We start from the raw sequence: 15007 nt of genomic DNA on the forward strand, positions 1-15007 counted from the left end.
GACACACACCTCCCCCCTCGCGGCTTTTCGATTTCTGGCTCGCCTCAGCTCCCCTTTCCTTCTGAGCATCCCTGTGCTGGCGGAGTCACATGTTTAGGCTTTGATGCCTTTGATCCCACCCTCACCGCTCGAGAGGGAGGAGAAAAATTTGCGGGAGAGAAGTGAGCAACAAGCAGAGTGGCAAGATAACGCGGAGAACGGAGCCGCATGGACCCCCCGCGGCGGGGCGGAGGGCCCGGGGTGCCGGCGGCGAGGCGCAGGGGAGCGGCGCTGCGGGCTCCCCGGGCAGCCCGGCTCTGCCGCGGGCTGCAGGACGGCGCCTGATGCTCGGGGCGCGGCTGCCGAGCAGGAACGGGTAAATCGCTCCCTCTAGGTCGGGCTGTCCCGGGGGAGGCTCGGTTCTCGCTTTTCCCGGGGGGCTGCGGAGGGAGGAGGCAGTGCCTCCCGGGGCGGGGGGCGTTTGTCCTGCCGGCTGCACCGATGCTCGGGGGAGCCGGGCCAGGGGAGGCACGAAGTTAAGGAGGCGTTCGCAGCAGGGAAGGGCATGGTCTCCGGGAACCGGCTGGGCTCAGCGCCTGTAGCTGAGGCACCCGAGTGAGGGGAGAAGTGGAAAACCTCCAGGGAACGAGAAAATGTTTTGTGCTTGCTCTGAGGCTGTGACTATGCATGGTGACGAGCAGGAGACAGGGTGGTCAGAGCCTGGCTGGCCTTAAAGAAACAGAGAAGGTGAATGAAAGAGAAGCTCTCCTAAGGAAACGAAAAAAAAACCACGAAACAACCCAGCCAGTCTCCACCCTGTGCTTGGTTCTACCCAAAGGAGGTAAAAGTGTGGACGGAATTCTTGTGTTCAGAAGTCCAGGCGCAGGGGCTGAGGCCCGGGCACACTGAAATACCCTCTGTGTCTCTGCTGTTTTGCAAGGAGGGCAGAGAGTGGAGGGGGGATCAGCTTTTCTTATCTAACGCCCTCTCCTCTTTGACCATCATCACTAAGGTAACTGCTATTAATCCCAGTGCTTTAAGGGTCACCTTGTGCTACCTGGCAGCTCTCCCAAAGGAAAGAGGAGCACCTAAAGGCTGAAGTCACTGACATTTAAAATCACAGGCTGTGGGGGAAATCTGCACCTGTGCTGATGCTGCAGCAAAACATGAAACTATACCAGTGTACACCACAGGTTTATAGGCTGGCTTGTTCCCATATAGTTGCTGAGCAGATAATTTCATGTACAGCCAGTGTGCTGGCATAAAGGAACACCAGGTTCAGCAAGCATTTGCAAGCACAAAACCCAGGAGATACACCCTCTTGCACATGTGAAACCTGCTGCTTGTTGTCTGCCTAAGAAGGTAAATACTAATTATGTAACAGGCTATTTTTCAGCTACTGTATTTATCCCATTTTCTCCCTTTGGGGCTCAAACAGATCACCAGGATTCCCTCAAACCAGGTCATCCCAATTACCATGCTTTTCTGTGCAGGATAAATAGTCTGTTTCATAAATGGTGGCGGGAGAGGAAGACAGAAAAGAAAGTCTGCAGTACTGATTTACATTAGTAGACAGGGTCTCTAGAAAGAGGAATGTTGTTTAGCGATGTGACTAAACATTTTTTTCTTTCATGCAGAGGTTAGGATCAGAATATTCTGGTTGTTGACTGGTACAGTTTTGCACTTTTATTGTTACATAGACCTATCCAAGCTGGAAACTTGCAGCCGTATCAGCAGAGGCCTTTGCTCACAGATGTAATATCTTGTTTCCTTGTTCATTTTGTTTTATTCTTTACAATCATAAATTAATAAGAATAAAGCTGCAACATCTGCATTAGCAGCCACCACATCTGTTTCCTTTTCTGCCCCTTTCCCCCACACTCCCAGCCATACTGCCACAGGTGAATTATTAAGAGAAGTCATAATTTTGGGTTAATGAAAAGGTTTAATTAATGATTGAATAATGATCAGATTATAATGAGTGATAAATTATGATTAAGTAATTATTGAATTATAATTAAACAGTGATTTATCAGTTAACAATAATTAATTGATAATTAAGCTCTAATGAAGTGGTAATTGAAGGATGATCTAATTGATGATGTCAACAATGATTTAAATGATGGTTAGATGGCAGACAAACATTCTGCTGCTTACTACACTTCTAATACTTAAGCTATAGCTGGATATATACATGTCGCTAGCACACAAAATGCTTTTAGGCCTAATGTAAAATGTTGTTTATCCCATTATAGATGTCAGATGCTGGGTAAGGGGTCTCTGAACCTCAAGGAATAACCAGGAGTGGGGTCCCTGCTCAAGAGGAGCTCACCACTGCGCAGCCCCTGCCGTACTGGAGCACTCTGTGGCCTCAGGGGGCTGCACATATCTACAGCATGAAGTGACTGACTTGCAGTCAGCCCCACTTTGGTGTGTGTGCAGCTGTGATTTTGTCAAGTCTCAGCTCAGGCTGGTACTGTTAGCTCCCAAAAAGTCGTGTCCTAGACATGGCCTCTTAGCTCCTGAGAAGATATGGCCTAGCACAGTTCTCCTGGTTTGGACCGTGGGGCTGGCTTGTTGGTGATGCCTGAACCAAAGCGCTGCTCGTTCAGCTAGAGTGGGTGTACCTGTCACACCTACCCACATCACAGATATTTGGGCAGCTGATTTAATCTGCACATGGCTTTTCAGAGGCTGTGAAATGGCTGCTTTCCTAGCAAGCTGTGAGGGCACAACTGTATACAGAAATTTAATAGAAAAGCTATGGCAGAAGGAGCTATTGCACAAGAGTGGTACTGGGATACCTCATTCCTGCTGCTCTGGAATAGCTCCTTCTGGACAGACCAAGACCAAGAATTCCTCTTCCTTGTCTGTTCAGATTGCTTTAATTTGCAAAGAGTTGCTATTACTTCAGCAAACCACTTTTAGTAGCTGTTTTTTCCGTAGGTATTCTAGACGATTCACCTGTGTGGATTACCAGTTAGGTTAGACTATAAAATGCCAGTTATTCATGACAACAAAACCAGGCTGATTTGTTATGTATCTGGGAAAACCAGATTCCCTCCTATCTTTTATATTCTTAAGCTGAAGATCCACTAAGGTAGAAATTGCCTCTAGCTGTATTTGTGTATAGAATGCATGCAGGGGCCCTGGTCTTGCTTTAGCAAAAGACTGTGACACAAGGAGGTAAAATACAGATTATTTGTAGCACCTCTGATGAGTCAATGCACATTTAGCTCTGAGATTCCAAGAGCAGGCAGCAAAAGGTAATAGCTGGTGTCATTCTTAGCAGCAGCTTTGTCTAATATGATTTTTTCTTTTTTTAACAAATAGGGATTTAAATTTTATACTAAAGAAGAAGGGAGCTGAAACCAAAAGCCACAGTTAAGATTTTGGAGGGCTCCAGGCAGATCTCTGTGAAAATGTGCAGCAGTTTTTATACAGATTATTGTCAAATTCTCTAACAACATATCCTTTTTTTTACCTGACACAAAATAAAATAAAAATTCAGACAGATACAGACTGCATAATTAATTTTAAAACCACATAAAGGTTTGGTGTCATTGTCTAACAGACAGTTCCTCACAAAACTCCTTGTCTGTGTTAAGCTATTATCTTGCAGAACTCTCTTCTCCAGTCTGCTTTCTGCTCTCATTTGATCTAAATACTGACCTTAGTGCTTGAGACAACAGGGAGGAACACTGTGACACTGCATAGCAGGGAGGCAGCCGGGTGAACATCAGGAGGTGTTGAGAATGGGCTCCCTTCAGATTTTTGTGGCAGAGGAAAATGAATATACATGAGAAGGAAAGAGAAGTTGGGTATGTAACTGTAAATACATATTTAGTTAATTTTTTTTTTCACTGATGACATAGTTTTACCTTCTTTGTTCAAGTGAAATGAAGGAAGCATCTTCCTCTTAGTTCACTGGCTTTCAAACTGTGGTCCATGGATTTCTAGGGATTTATCAACAACCAGAAGATAACTGCGGTTAAATGAGAAAAACAGGCCAGCTTATCAGTAAATTTACATTGAAGATGTAATTGTGCAGTTTGTGGGGTTTCCTGACTGGACAGGGTGACTCCCTGTGTATCTGTCTGCATTTTCACTTTTCTAATAGACGTTAAATTCCGTCTCCTTAAACAGAAAAAGTTTATATGTTCACTGACAGGCTCTGAGAACCAGCAGATGAAAACAGATGGCTATGCCATTGATTTCTACCTCTTATACCACGTAAGTCTTGCAAAGGGTCAAGTCCAAACATTCTTGACCTCCCTGGCCACTTCTCTTACTCTTCAAGCTATCATTGACCTGTTGGACCATAGCAGTGCTATGCCTTTAGTACGTAGACCCCAAGAAACAAAAAGTTCTAAGAGAACTCCAGCAGCCCTGGTCTTTGCCATTGCAGAGAACATTTTAGATGAAAGTTAAATGGAACAGCCTGGCTTATTCGACATTCATTGTCTAGAAACAACATAATGACAACTGCTTTAAGCAGTGCTGGAAGTAGAAGAGGTAAGAGATACATTTGGTACCAGATAGTAAAAACAAAGAACAACTGCTGAGCTCTCACCATTAAAATTCTGCTGAATGTTTTCAGAAGCACAGCTCTTGCCAAGATGGTTTATATTTTCTAGGGAGCCGAATTACCAGTTTGGCATCTAAGTGTAATGGTCAGATCTGTGAATGCTTGGTTTCTACAGGACACTGCTGTTTTCAATGTGATCCTGAACACATTGCAGAAATATTATCTGGCACCTGACCTACTAAAAGCTGTCAGAAAACAAGCAGAATTGCAGATGAGAAAAGCTGGCCATCCGGTCCAGTAATAGGGATCAGTTCCTGGTAGGGACCTCAGGTTTTGGAAGCTGAGGGTGTCAGTACACAACAGTCAGCTGGCAGCATGCATATATGAAACAGAAGGAGATCTGTATGGCTCTTTATGACTTTTTGAAGCTTCCATCAGTTTCTTCAGATCCAAGCAGGACTATTTCCTAGGGCAGTAACAATATCACAGCCAAGACAAAGCTCAATTAGTAGAGGAGCTTGATCTTGAAATTGCAGCTTGTCCACACAATGTTAGGCTGAAGAAGTGTATTTTGCACAAAGGTTCCAACTTTGGTGCCACTATAGGATTAACACGCAAGTCAAAACTACAACTTGTATGAATACCATTACCTACCACCATCATTACTGAATTTGGAGAGTAATTCTACCTTTAATGTCCTTCCACTAACGTTAGGTATTTATGGTAATGTCAAATGCTTTGACAGTTTTTACCTCTTGCTCCTTTAGTTTCTGAGAGAAAATACAGTCTACAGGCCTCCTTGTAATCAGCTGTGTATTATGTTCTGGTAAAAAGTTGTGTTCTGCAAACATTTTTCTTTCTTAATAGCTGGTCCAATTTGTGAATTCTTGTCTTTTGGGGGAAGAAAAACTGAATCCCTACACACAAACTGTACATTCTCAACTAAGAAAATAAATCCCAAGGCCAGGCTGAATGGGGCTCTGAGCAACCTGATTGGGGTGAAGATGTCCCTGCTCATTGCAAGGGGTTGGACTGGATGAGCTTTGAAGGTCCCTTCCAACCCAAACTGTTCTGTGATTCTGTGATTATGGCTGAGGCAGGGACTGTAACAGCTGACCTTTCCATGACATTTTCTGAGAGCCTACCTTTGTTTCCCGCAGACTCTGTGGCTTCTGACCACATGACTTCATCGAAGAGTTTTTATTATTAATAGGTTAGGAAATATTATTCATATTTTAAGAAAGGAGTGGCTATTCCCATTGACACTGAAAAGAATTGTAGTTAAGCAGAAAGGCATAACTGTAATCATGAAGGAATAATTATGGCCCTGTCTCACAGACCAGGCAGTAGAAAATAGATGGCCTGTCTTACATTAGCTATACAGGAGCCTCCCAAAGTTTTGCAGCTTTGAAACACGTAGGAAGCTTTGTTCCAGGAATGCCTGCCCGCAGTAATACCTCCGTGGGAAAGAGTTTGGAGCAGACAGAAAATCAGCTTTCTCTTTTACAGCACTGGCACATCAGACAGCATTCTGCAGCCCAAAGAAGACATTACTCATTTTTCTACTCTTCCTCGGCGTGTGCAGAGGTCACTTTCCTGAGCAGCATAATTCAACCAAGTAATTAGGGGAATAATGAAGATGGGAACATAGATTTCACAGAAGCACAGAACCACAGAATGGTTGTGGTGGGAAGGGACCTCTGGAGATCATCCAGTCCAACTCACCTGCTAAAGCAGGTTCACCAGAGCAGATCGCACAGGAAGGTGTCCAGGTGGGTTTGAATGTCTCCAGAGAAGGAGACTCCACAACCTCTCTGTTGCCTGTTCCAAGGCTCTGGCACCTCAAAGTAAAGAAGTTTCTCCTCATATTCAGATGGAACCTATGGGCTTCAGTCTGTGCCCACTGCCTGTTATTGAGCACCACTGAAAAGAGTTCAGCCCCATTCTCTTGACACCCTCCCTTGAAATATTTATAAGCATTGGTGAGATGCCCTCTCAGCTTCTCTTCTCCAGGATGAACAGACCCAGCTCTCTCAGTCTCTCCTCATAAGAAAGATGTTCAAAATCCCTCAGCATATGGAACTAGGCAAACCAGGTGTTTCTGGAAGGAATCATCATGAGGATCTAAGAAACAAACTGAATATATAACTTTATATCACCACAGCTTCTAAATGTGTTTAAGCAATGGCTCCGTTCTATACAGAACATATATAAAAGTGGCCTCCACTGCAAGTATTTACATGGTTGCAGAGCAGTTACTATGCAGGATTCACGGAGGGTTTTTTAAGCACTATAATATCCAATTCTGATTCTTGCCTTTCTGCTCAAACTTCATTTTTCTGTCAGAAATGCCACTTAAATATTTAAAGAAGAACAAATAAGATTTTTTTTTTCCCCTAAAAATGAAAAAAAAAAAAAGTGGAAGTGACATTTCCAGCAGCTTCTGAAAACAGAATCACTTCTGTGAAGACAGAGCCATCCTAACGACTAGAAAACAGACAGACCAGAAACTCTGGATTCAAGTCCTGCAGATAAGCTCATACTTCACCTCTGTAGAAGTAGGAATGTCTATCTAGATGTGGAACTCTCAGGTTCCCAGTGTTACAGCTGAGAAGTGAGGAGGTCAGTGTCTCCCCTCCTTTTATAGATCGTTCAGCTGTTTGGTTTTTTTTTGGCATAGAGTATTTGACTCACTTTACTATGATCCTGACCACATGTAGACATATTAGTCCACTACCTAGTGAAAAGAATCTTCTCCTTTGCAAATAAACTGATACAGAGCATGAGTGCCAACAGCCCAGGCAGCAGAGGGAGATCTGGAGAGAAGCATTAGTGTCTGTTTCATGGTTGTTTTCCTTGAGGTGCTCTGAGTTGCAAAACCAGAATAAGAGCTCTAAGCTCTTGAGTTGTGTGAAGCCACGGTTAGTCAGAAACACTTGTGAACAAGACACTGTGACCTGCATGGCTGGCTTCCAGTCCCGTGTGCTGTTTTAGAGTTACCTACTGCCTTGTATGACAGGAGCCTGAGAGGCTGGTGCCTACCTGGGCCACCTTACCACGAGGTGGAGTGCCAGCACAACTTTCCCAGCAGGCAGGGCTGGTGGAGAACTGACCATCAGGCAGCAGGCTCTGAGTCCACCCGCAGGACCTTCTCGTGGTGCAGGACAGACCGACCCTTGAACAACAAGGGCTGCAGAACAGCAACACCTCAGGCAAGTGTGCGTTCGATTCATCTCGTGAGGCTGCAGCCCCCGCAGCTGCAGGGAAGACATGACGGCCATTTCTCCCTTTGCAGCAGAAGATACTATGAGGGAGGAGGTCTCTTGCTTGGTGTAGCACAACAGCTACAGAACTCGCTGCAGGCTCATAGTTTTTGCAGCTCAGATTTCCAGCAAAGCTGGGAGATAGCAAGTAAGTTTTTTTACTTACTTGCGTTGAAATGCTAGGTCTTTGCATCTGATGGATTTCAGGTCTTCATCCTGACCCATCATGGCTTGCATTGGGCAGCTGAAACGCAGCCATCACCTTTAAGGCCTTTACAAGGTCCACTGACGCAACGCAATGTTTGTGGAACAGGAGTGTGTAATCAGAAAGAAAAAAACAAATCTGAGAAGACACTACAGATTCTCATGCATCAGCATATAAATTCATTGTCTCTATTTAATTACAGTAAATATTCAAAGTCTTGTGCTTCTGTTAATCTTAAGACAGCACATCCCTGATGCCACAGTATATCTAAGGATGGTTTGAGATCTTACAGCCTCAAGTGCCTTGCCTCTTACAGATATTTGGAATAACTTTTGTGTATTTTCCATTAATATTAGTAAAAGGCCTTTCTTATAAGATTGTCAGATTCCTGTATGACAATACGAAGTGGTTCTCTTTGATGGTAAAACCAACAAATCTGTGACTATGGTAATGAAGGCAGTATAGAAGCAGTCCCAGAATTAGGCCCTGCTCAGTGTCCTCTGAGTCATTTCTTCTACGTGGTCCATTCTTCTGAGACAGACAAGAAAAGCCATGGCTGTGATTACTTTCCATGTACACATCATTTCTTGGGCTGCTTCAGATGACAGTGCAGAGGAGAAAAAGGGTGACATTTGAAAGACAGAAAGGTTAAAAAAAGGAGAAACTTCATGGAATGGGGCACAGTCAGTCAGTGGTGGGGGACATGAATAACTCAGTTCATAAAGAGAGGGAATGGAAAGTAAAAGGGAGAGTGAAACAGTGGATTAAAATGGGACATTACTGGCACAAGGGAATTAATCTGAACAGCCTAATTGCCCTGATTTTGTGTAAGCTTTTGACAGCCAAGCTGTTAGGTGTTCATGGCAGCCCAGAGAAGCAGAACAGAAAAGCCAAATATGGCAAAATATAATTTATTTGAAGGTGAATGTTTGCTTAATATGTATGTATGATTTTTTTTTTAATTAAAGGCATGTAATTTTAAATTACTGACTTCTAAATAATAATAAATATGAGTCAATGGCTCAGTTGTGACTTGTTGATCTTGCTGTGACTGTATTTCAGAGGACCTAGACAGAAGGAGACATCTGAGACAGACACATATTACACCTAGCATACACATGCCTTTAGTGAGGTAAATTGGTATCTTTGTTATGTTGCTTCACACTCTGGGAAGTGAAAAAGCACATGTTTGGAAGTGTGTGAGCAACAGGAGGGAACCAAGTGTCGTTCCACAGAGGTGAAAGTTTGTCTCTCAGGTATGTGCTAGGCTAAGAGGTAAGAGATCTAGCCTTGGTTCTTGTCTATGACTCAAGTCTTACTATATCACTGTGACGAGATAGTCATATCTAAGTTCTCTGCTTTTAACAGAAAGGTATTCCATGCATTCTGCTTCCACCTTGCGTGTTTGGTACACGTTTCAAGCACAGTAACAAGCAGAACAAAGTCCTATCTAGCTAAGTAAATCAGAGCTCCTATATGCTGAAAAGGCCTTAAGAGCACTTTGCTGGGCACAAAGTGTGGCCTACCTTTCCTCAACCTCCACAACAATTCTGTGATCATACGATTTGGCCTGTTGCAATAGGGTAAGGGGTGATGGTTTTAAACTAAAGGAGGGGAGATTCAGATCAGCCATGAGGAAGGAATTTTTTACACTGATGGTGATGAGAGCCTGTCCCAGGTTGCCCAGAGAAGTGGTGGATGCCCCATCCCTGGAGACATCCCAGGCCAGGCTGGACGGGGCTCTGAGCAACCTGATCTGGGTGAAGATGTCCCTGCTCATGGCAGGGGGTTGGACTTCCCCACCACAAGGGACTCCTCAGTTGCCTTAATGGCTAACTCAGTGACTAGCGCTCAGCTTTCAATTTTCGCATATAATGGTCTTCCCACTCTGACAGTTCCAATTTCATTAACCATCTTTTTCTTCCTCTCTAGGCTGAGTCAAATTGTGCAGGTTTGGCATCTGCTGTCCCAGTGAAACCTTGCAATCAGGGAGGATGCATCGGAAGTGAAGAAATGAGGACATGAATAGAGCGGGGGTGCCCTCCTGCAGCAGCCATGTTGCACCGAGCCTGGCAGCAATATGGGAGGTGGTGCCATTGGTCCAGCCCTTTTATCCACCTCCTCACACTGACTGTGGTGACATTTGGTGTGCTCGCACCTTTGATGTGCCACCGGCTGCTCCACTCATACTTCTATTTGCGGCGCTGGCACCTGAACCCCATGAGCCAGGAGTTCCTGGAACAGAACCAGCAGGAGGGCCAGGCTGCCCTCCATTACTTTGAGAAGCTGCAGGTACCAAATACCTCTGAGGCCTCTGGCAGTGACGCCTTCCAGCCCTTGCTGCTGGTCACCATCATCACTGTGCAGAGGCGGAATGATTACCACTATGTCTTGCAAGTGGCCTCCCACTTCCACCGCCTCCTCCAGAAATGTGGTGCACGTTGCCGGAGCCACCGCCTCCTCCTCTGTAATGTGGAGTCAGACCCCAGTAGCCATCGAGATGTTAAGCTGCTGAGCAGCTTCTTTCCTATGGTCAGTCGTGACAAAACTGGGGAGACCCCTGACCCCAGAGTGAACCAGTTTGAGAAGGAGAAGCAGGACTACATCTTCTGTCTTGAGCAGTCGCTGTTGGTGTACAGCCCAGAATATGTCCTCATAGTGGAAGACGACGCTGTGCCAGAGGAGGATATATTTGCTGTCTTGCAGCACCTCTTGTTGGCCCGATTTTCCAAACCATACCTCAGAGACGCGCTCTACTTCAAGCTTTACCATCCGGAGCGGCTTCAGCGCTACTTCAACCCCGAACCCATGAGAATCCTTGAGTGGCTCGGTCTGGGCATGTTCCTGGGGCCTGTGCTGAACCGTGTGTACTCCTGGGCAACTGGGCGCCCCAGCCTCGGCTGGCCCATTGTCTTGTTCTTTGCTTTGTACAGCATGGCTTTGTCGGAGCTGGTGGGACGGCATTACATGCTGGAGCTGCGCCGGCTGGCCCCCGCGCTGTATAATATCGTGCCGGTCACTGAGTGCTGCACGCCTGCCATGCTCTTCTCTGCTCCTTCTGCCCGCCGTGCCTTAGGTTATCTGAAGGGGATGCACTGCCGACAGGGTTTTGCTAAGGATATTGCCCTCTACTCACTGCTGCGTACAAAGGGGGAGAACGCCTATGTTGTAGAACCCAATCTGGTCCGACATGTGGGAATGTATTCCAGCCTTCGGATAAATGACAATCCGAAACTGCTGTGATCTGTTCACGCCTTTGCAGACAGAAAGCCCAGGGAACTTGCCACTGAGCAGAGTATAAAACTCTGATGTCGTGCTGCTCACACTGGGCATCCCGTGCCTCCAGATGGACAAAGAATAACTCTCTTTTTTAAAAAAAAAAAAAAAAGTTTCTTAAAAAAAATAAACTTCCGTATATGCAGACCCTATTTGATATATACTTGGAACTAATCAGCATGCACTATGTGGGAGGGGAGTGGAGAATTCCAGCTGAGAGTGTGGATTGTCTACTCTTCTGAATCATTCTTCGGGAAAAGCTCACACACCAATATCAACAGCTATACTGCCTACTCTGCTGTATATTAGTTACAGAAATTCTCACCTTAGGGCAACAGAAGTATTGGAGAAAGTGAATGTTTCACATTCAAGCTAGTGAGGAGGAAAAAGCTTTATTTTTCCATCCTTACTAAGGTCTGATCCCTGACCCCTATCTGTTTCAAAGCTGTGGTTTTGAGCAGACTTTTCAAAAGCAGCAGTGGTTTCTGTGAACCCTCCCACAAATTTTGCTTAGATTCGTCAAATTTTACTAAGTCTCCATTTGCTGATGTCTCCCCCTACAGATTCTATCTGCACCGCCATCCTTCACACTCCTTTTTTCTTGGAACAGAACCTCTTAAAAACAAAGCCTCTGCTGCTTTATTAAAGGTCACCTCTGAAGAATAGGAAAACAGAATAACAGCCATTGATGTGACACAGCCAGGTCACAAATGCATGTTTTCTTTAACACACTACAGACATCACAAGCAACACAGATGACTACTGTGTTGGTATCATCACTAGTTGTAGTGGATCCAGGTCACTAAAAGAGGCCTTATCAGTTGCTGATTGGACTTAGACATTCAACATTATTTTATCTTGACTGGCTAGCAGCACGCAGGCAAAGGAAAGATTACATCAGGTGCGGCTGTTGTGCAGGATCTTTGTTTCATTTTGGAGCTGTAATTCATAGCTCAGCCTAAGCGGTTCATACATTGCTCCTGGCAGCAAGCAAAATACCCATCAGAAACAAAGCTAGCTGTTCATAAAAAAATAGCACAGCACAAGGGGTCACCCTGATACTGACCCCTTAACTTAATGTGCTCTGGTTGTTAGGCATTTGGGATAGGTACTTTGTACTACAGTTCTGGGCACAGTTAAAAGTAAAGCCAGGCAGATGACAGAGATCTCGTGCAGAATGAAAACTAGCACCAAAATGCTTAGGTCTAATGAAAAGCCCACCTTGACTTCAGTGGGCTTTGAATCGCATTCACTTAGACGTGGAGTTTGGTTGAACTGTGTTTGAAACCATATTCCTAGCTGCTTCTTCTTGTTTTTGGTGAGAGAAGAGCTCTACTTTGAATTTTCTTTCTTCCAGTCTCTCCCAGGAGGTTTATGCCCTAAGCTCCTGACAAATCTGGTAGTAGATGTGAAAGACACAAAAATCCTGAGAGATGAAACCAAAGAAAGTTCCAAACCTCCAGCTGTCAATACATGGTGGGTATCAATTACACAACACATAAGCTTAATGTGAGTTAGCTGATTAGAAATGGCTTCACAACACAGAGCAGTGCTTTGCTCTGTTAGTAATCCGCTGGAATATTTTTATAACACCTTTGAAAATCAGATGTGAGTAAAACCTACTTGTGGATTCCATGTCATTGCGAAGGCAAAGCATCTCTCTTGGCAGAGGATATATGAAAAATTGCACAGGTAGAACCACAATTTATTCCCATCTCCTGAAAATCCTGAAGATACCAGAGTGGTCACACAGTTCCAGGTGAGCAAACCTATTCTCAGGTTTTACTATAATATGGTTACGATGGCAGGATTTGAGTGTCATTGTGTATCTATTCCACTAAGTGCCTGCGTGTGTGACGAAATAAAAGTAGTTCCTGCATCTCAAGCTGTGAATGTTTCAGTGCAGTGTGCTTTCTCATCACTTTTTCTATCTTTGTACTGTACAAATCAATCTAGTATAATGGCCCCTCTTCTTTTCATGAGGGCCCATTCATACTCATTCTTGCAAAGAAAATCTCACAGCAAGGTACAATAAATGGGACAGGGGAAAGAAAAATGAGGAAGGAAAAGAAAGAGAGCTTAGAAAAGAAATCAACTAACTATAAGCAGTTAATAAATGTTTTGATGTGGGAAATGATTAATCCATTTGTATCAAAGTTACTTTCTTTGTGTGCCCAGTAGTAATTTATTTGTCATGCCAGAAGCCCAGAGGAGGTCAATAATTTCACTGAGCTTCACAAGTGGAAATTAAGAACAAGAATTTGAGGCATCCCTTCTAAATTCATAGACAATTTTCAGAGCGTAAGAGACAATACAAATTGACTGGGAAGCCAAACAATATGCAGAGGGCCTACAAATTGAACCTTCCAGAGGAGAGTTTCAGATAAACCCACTGAGAATAAACTCCTTTGTGCAAGGAGAATGTTAATAAATTCTTGAGGTCCTTCTGGAATCATTTCTTTAAGCACCCAATTTGCCTTTACAACACATGTACTTCTTTTACTGAGCCTGCTGGGGGCTATTTCTGAGTTACTCAGGTACTTACTCAGTGCCCACCATGCCAATGTGGTATAGCAGGCAAGTGTTCCTTCTGCTGCTGCCTCTGAACTTTCACACGTAGATGGACTTTTGTTTCTGTTTTCTGTGCCACATGTTTTATTAGAAACTGCAAGTCAGAGAATTTTACTTTGCCCTTCAAACAGAAAATCGAGGTTACTGCGAGTGCTTAATTCCTGCTGGATTTCCATAGTTTGAGCTAAAAATGCAGCTTGAAAAACAAAAGGCTTTTCTCTCTTCTGTCAGGAGAGTGGACCTGCATTGCTGTATCTTGGGCTCCGTAAGTTCAAAGCCTAGCATTAGCTTCTTGAAACGTGGCCATAAGAGTTTGGTTTTATTTACATTAAACCAAACTTAGTGACTTTTTTTAAACAAATAATATAGATTTTCTTGGGTTTTGGTTAATTTCTAATAGTTTGGAGACTATTTTCAACACAGCAAGTACTGCTTGCACAAGACGATTATTTCCTGATGGGCCACACAGCAACACTCAAGGCATTATTGTCCAAGACAATTCAGGGAAACTTATTCAATTAAACAAAAATTACCTTTGTTTCCAAGGCATGTCCAACATAAGCATGATTGCCTCAGAACATAAAGCATAAATTGATAGGTCTCTATTAGATGAGAAGCCCACGAGGATTTTCTAACTACAGCAGGTATCAACGTGTTAGTGAGAACGCATATCTGTGTGAGTTGTGAGGAGCTGTGAATTGCCAGACTGGGTGTTTCAACAGCAATCTGGCTGGAAGCAGGGTGAATTACTTTTTTTCTATGATATTTACAAGCAAACTTTCTAGCAAATAAACAACCTTTCTGTTAAAACTGTTGTCTCTTCTTTCTGTGTGCCACTGTTTGTTTCCCTGACTGGCAGATCCATCTCCTTCCTGACTGTGTTTGACTAAGAAAGATACTTGCCTTTTTCTACATCTGCATGGATGTAATAATTTGGATCCTACAATAATTCTGGTTAAAATGGACCTCTGAAGGTCCCTGGTCCAATTCCCCACTCAAAGCAGGTCTTATTAGACCAGGTTGCTCAGACCCTTCTCCAGTCAAGTACTGAGGCATTTTAATGTGGCATTGAGATAAAATTAAGCTCTAAGTGCTTGAATTTAACATCAGCATACTTTTGTATAGGAAGGCTATACATTTCACAAAATAAAAAAAGTAATTTTCTGTGGGAGAGAGTTGTAGTTA

At 43.9% G+C, this 15007-nt stretch overlaps 1 protein-coding gene across 2 annotated transcripts; it reads left to right on the plus strand.

Annotated features, from left to right (window-relative positions):
* The first annotated feature begins 160 nt into the window (after positions 1 to 160).
* PGAP4 (post-GPI attachment to proteins GalNAc transferase 4) lies at positions 161 to 14632 on the plus strand. 2 transcript variants are annotated; one of them, XM_065861448.2, is made up of 2 exons: positions 161 to 355; positions 9908 to 14632. In XM_065861448.2, exon 2 carries the CDS (start codon positions 10031 to 10033, stop codon positions 11216 to 11218), a length of 1188 nt encoding a protein of 395 aa, XP_065717520.1. In that variant the 5' UTR covers positions 161 to 355; positions 9908 to 10030; the 3' UTR covers positions 11219 to 14632. The 2 variants fall into 2 exon arrangements, with proteins under 2 accessions (XP_065717520.1, XP_071658398.1); XM_071802297.1 differs by lacking the exon at positions 161 to 355 and adding an exon at positions 2070 to 7918.
* The last annotated feature ends 375 nt before the right edge of the window (positions 14633 to 15007 follow it).

This window comes from Patagioenas fasciata, chromosome Z, assembly GCF_037038585.1.
Source record: "Patagioenas fasciata isolate bPatFas1 chromosome Z, bPatFas1.hap1, whole genome shotgun sequence".
Classification (NCBI taxonomy): Eukaryota; Metazoa; Chordata; class Aves; order Columbiformes; family Columbidae; genus Patagioenas; species Patagioenas fasciata.

Bases quoted from the DNA above. Each gene is read 5' to 3' on its own strand.
- PGAP4 (XM_065861448.2), top strand. From the start codon at position 10,031: ATGTTGCACCGAGCCTGGCAGCAATATGGGAGGTGGTGCCATTGGTCC.